This window comes from Monodelphis domestica, chromosome 4, assembly GCF_027887165.1.
Source record: "Monodelphis domestica isolate mMonDom1 chromosome 4, mMonDom1.pri, whole genome shotgun sequence".
NCBI lineage: Eukaryota > Metazoa > Chordata > Mammalia > Didelphimorphia > Didelphidae > Monodelphis > Monodelphis domestica.
The window spans coordinates 223,207,348-223,211,886 of record NC_077230.1 but is presented as its reverse complement, the minus strand read 5'-3'; the positions used below and the strand labels follow the sequence as shown (position 1 = coordinate 223,211,886).

At 34.9% G+C, this 4,539-nt stretch overlaps 1 protein-coding gene across 1 annotated transcript; it reads left to right on the top strand.

Annotated features, from left to right (window-relative positions):
• Positions 1-1,524: 1,524 nt before the first annotated feature.
• LOC100030062 (olfactory receptor 8D1) lies at positions 1,525-2,463 on the top strand. Its single transcript, XM_001379628.3, has one exon. The coding sequence runs from the start codon at positions 1,528-1,530 to the stop codon at positions 2,461-2,463; it is 936 nt and encodes a 311-aa protein (XP_001379665.2). The 5' UTR covers positions 1,525-1,527.
• The last annotated feature ends 2,076 nt before the right edge of the window (positions 2,464-4,539 follow it).

Genomic DNA, 4,539 nt, shown 5'->3' with positions numbered 1-4,539 from the left:
CTGCTCCTAGTTGTGCCTTTTCTTCTTTCACTATTTCCTTCTACACCAATGTTTGTTTTTAATCAGTCCCCCTAGTTCCCACCCTTATTTTACTTCCCTTTCTACCCCCCTCCCTTCTTATTCCCCCATTATTTTCTTTGCAGTCTTTTTAAAACTACCCCTCCCTCCCTAATACTGCTTCCCTCACCACCAGTCCATTTGTTACCCTTCTACTCCCCTATAGGGCACGAGTCTATTCTCTGCCCCAATGGATTGGATTGTTCTTCCCTCTTTGGGTAAATTTCAATGTACATAAAAGTTGCATATTTCCTGTCTCCAAATTCTTTATCTTTCCAGTGTATTGGTGTTCTCCCTCATCTCGCCATGAGCTTCATTGCTACATATAAATTTATCCCCTCTTGTTTCTTTTCCCATTTCTTTTAACATTAAACTCTTTTTTTAGTTCTAGTTGTATATATGCATATAATTATATACACATGTATATGTATTTATGCATACATATATCTATATACCTATTTATGTCTTGTTATTTCATCCTATACAGTTTGTCACTGTTCCCTCTAAGTGTAGTGCTTCTAGCTGTCCAAGTGATAACAACTGTTTTTAAGAGTTACCAATGACCTCTTTTTTATGAGGATACATATCATTTTAACTTATTGAGTTTCTTTAAAAAGTTGTTTTTTATATTGTTTTTCTTTTTTCCCTCTTTTTTAATTTCCTTTTGATGGTTCTCTTGAGTTCTGTGCTTGGGCATCAAATTTTCTGTTCAGGTCTGGTCTTTTCTTTACAAATTCTTGGAATTCTTCTATTTTGTTGAATTACCATACTTTCCCCTGTAAGAATTTAGTCAATTTTGTTGGGTAGTTGATTTTTTGTTGTAGACCTTGTTCCCATGCTTTCTGGAATATCATATTCCATTCCTTTCAGTCCTTCAGTGTAGATGCAGCCAGATGCTGTGTTTTCCTCACTATGGTTCCATGGTATCTGAATGACTTTTTCTTGGAAGCTTGTAATATTTTTCTTTTGTCTGATAGTTCTTGAATTTGGCTATAACATTCTTGGGTGTTGTCATTTGGGGATTAAGTACATGAGGTGATCTGTGCATTCTTTCAATCTCCACTTTTCCATCTTGTTCTAGAATGTCAGTGCAGTTTTCCTGGATAATTTCCTATAGTATTATGTCCAGGCTTTTTCTTTTGTGATTGTCTTTTCGTAGGCCAATGATTCTTAAATTGTCTCTCCTTGAATGATTTTCGAAATCCTCTGTTTTGTTAATGAGATACTTCATATTATCCTCAATTTTTTCATTCTTTCTCCTTTGCCTCATCTTTAATCTTCTTTGATCAAGTTTTATATTAATAGTTTACGAATACCTGTTGATATTTGGGGCTGTTGCTGCTGAGTTATAAAAGGAATTATGTAATTTGTGAGATTTTAGGTCAGCCTACATTGGCAAATACTCAGCTTTGTCTGATCTGATTCTTCTCCTCCATCTCCACAGATACCCACATCAACTTTCAAGGAAAAATGGATAAAAGGAATCATTCCATGGTGACAAACTTTATCTTGATGGGATTAACAGACCAACCAGAACTCCAGCTCCCCCTCTTCATACTCTTCCTTGAAATATACATTATCTCCATTGTGGGGAATATGGGTTTACTCCTACTTATCAGGATTAGTTCTCAGCTTCACACCCCCATGTACTATTTCCTCAGTAACTTATCATTCATTGATCTCTGCTACTCCTCTGTCATTACCCCAAAAATGTTGGTCAGTTTTGTTTCAGAGCAAAACATCATCTCCTACTCAGGGTGCTTGACACAATTTTTTTTCTTCTGTACTTTTGGTATTGCTGACTGCTACATGCTGACAGCCATGGCCTATGATCGTTATGTGGCTATCTGTTGTCCCCTACTCTATAACAGCACCATGTCCCAGACTCTCTGCTCCATGCTAGTAGTAGGAGTGTATACTATGGGGATCTTTGGAGCCATTACCCATACAAGCTGTTTGGCTAGACTGTCCTTCTGTGGAAACAATGTTATCAGTCATTATTACTGTGACATTCCTCCTCTTCTGAAGCTCTCTTGTTCTAGTACCTACATCAATGAGCTTTTGGTGATGTTTCTTGTTGTGGTCAATTCATTGGTAACCACTCTACCCATCTTGATCTCTTATGCTTTCATTCTCTCCAACATCCTCAGTATCCATTCATCTAAGGGCAGATCCAAAGCCTTTAGCACTTGTGGATCTCACCTGGCATCTGTGGCTGTATTGTATGGTTCTGTCATATTTATGTACTGTCAGCCTTCATCAAGCAGCAACATCACTCAACAGAAAGTTTCCTCAGTGATCTACACCACAGTCATCCCTATGCTGAACCCTTTGATCTATAGTTTGAGGAACAAGGATGTGAAGGATGCCCTGAAAAAAATCAGGAAGGACTGGATAGTTTCGTGATGCAATTAGCAAAATTAAAATTCATTATCATTTGAAATAGGATTTCTGCTTCTTCACACTAGTGATTTATTCCCTTTCAGAAACAAGTCAGATCTGAAAAACATTGTAAAGTTATGAAAGTAATATTTTTCCTCATCAGTTTCCTCTACTGACTTGTCTTTTCTTCATACTCAACTCCCAACAATTTATGACAGCAGGGTCCTTCCCCACTAGAACATTCTAATGTAATATAGCACTCATTTTCACATTATGTCACATCATGACTAACCTCTAAAAGTTACATATGTCATATTCCATTGTTTAAAATCTCCATTTCAAATTGTTGAGTGTTAGAAAGCAAAGTGACTTAGTGTGCCTTGCTAAAATGGAATACTGAGAATAGATTGAATTCTGAGATCCAATGGCAGGCGAGTAAAGTAAGAATGATACCAGAAAAGATTAATCTTCTCCTGACATTTAGATTAAGGGGCATCCTTTATTAAGGGTAACGTAAATACTCAAAATTTAGGAAGTTTTTCCAGAGTGCTTTTGTAACTCTTTCTTGATATAAATTCTGTGTTTCATTTAGGGCTTAAAACATAAAATAATTCTGATATAATTTTTTCATAATTTTATGAAATATCCCTATCCAAAATTTGAGGAAATATAACATATAATACACACACACACACATATATATATATGTATATATCTTTTACCATTAAGATACTCAGCTACTTAGCAGCCTCAAATGACACAAAAAAGAAATTACCCCTTATTTACAAAAAATCATTCACTTAAAAAAAATTTTGTAAGCATAATTAAGAATTTCCAAGAGGCAGTATGTTGTTTGAGTTGAGTCAGTCTTCTTCATGTTACTAACCAAGTTCATATCTTTATATTTACCAAATGCATCATGTATTTAGCACCAATTATATTTCTGATCTTATTTCTTCAATACTCATGATTAACTAAGGCAAATGCTTGTTATAGGGTAACATTCCTAGGGTAGGAGGGAGAGAAGGAAAGAGAGGGGGGAGATAGGTGGTAAAGAGAGAGAGAGAGAGTAGTGTGGTAAATAGAGAGAGGAGAAAGAGTGAGGTAAAGAGATAGAGAGGGAGGGAAGGTGAAAGAGAGATCAAAACCTGAGGAATGTGGAGGAAAGAGTTAACCTAATAATAATTAGGGGCTACAATTATCACATCATGTGTTAGTGATTATAGTTATCATGACATAGTTTAATAAATGTTAGGATCATAGAATTATAGAAATGAATCTCTATTGGTAAAATTTTACTGTGTATTAGTCTTATATAGACCCAAAAAACCATGATGAAAATTATCCTTCAAAGACAGAATTATTACCACTGAGATTTCAAAAACCTTACAGTTATATAAAGGGAAGGAAAAAGTGTTCTCTATATTTCAAAATCTGCCTCCTACTCTTATTGAAAAACAACACATGCCAATTTCTTTTAAATTAGACAAAAGTCATTTCAATAAAATAATCATAGGAAAATACAAGCCATCATCATCACTCTGCTCCAATACCTTTCCACCCAAATGACAAACATAACACATGATTTCAGAGAATATAGAATCATGGATTGATAAAAGACCGTAGAAGTCACCGAGTCCAGTAGAATACCTAGAAATCTGCTTAATAAATATTCTTAAAATATTCCTTCATCTACTACTTGAAGATTTTCTATACAAGGATACTATTTTCACTTAATTTTTATTATTTTTTTATTTTTTATTTAATTGATTAGAGTATTTTTCCAGGATTACTAAAGTAATGTTCTTTCCCTTCCCTCTCCCCAAACTCATCCCATAGGTGACACATATTTCCACTGGGTTTATATGTGTCATTGGTCAAGACCTATTTCCATATTATTGATATTTGCACTAGGGTGATCATTTAGGGTTTATATCCCAAATCAATGTCCAATGACCCATGTGATCAAGCAGTTGTTTTTCTTCTGTGTTTCTACTACCATAGATCTTCCTCTGAATGTGTATAGTGTTCTTTTTCATAATTACTACAAAATTGTCCTGCGTCATTGCATTGCTACTAGTAGAGAAGTCCATTACATTC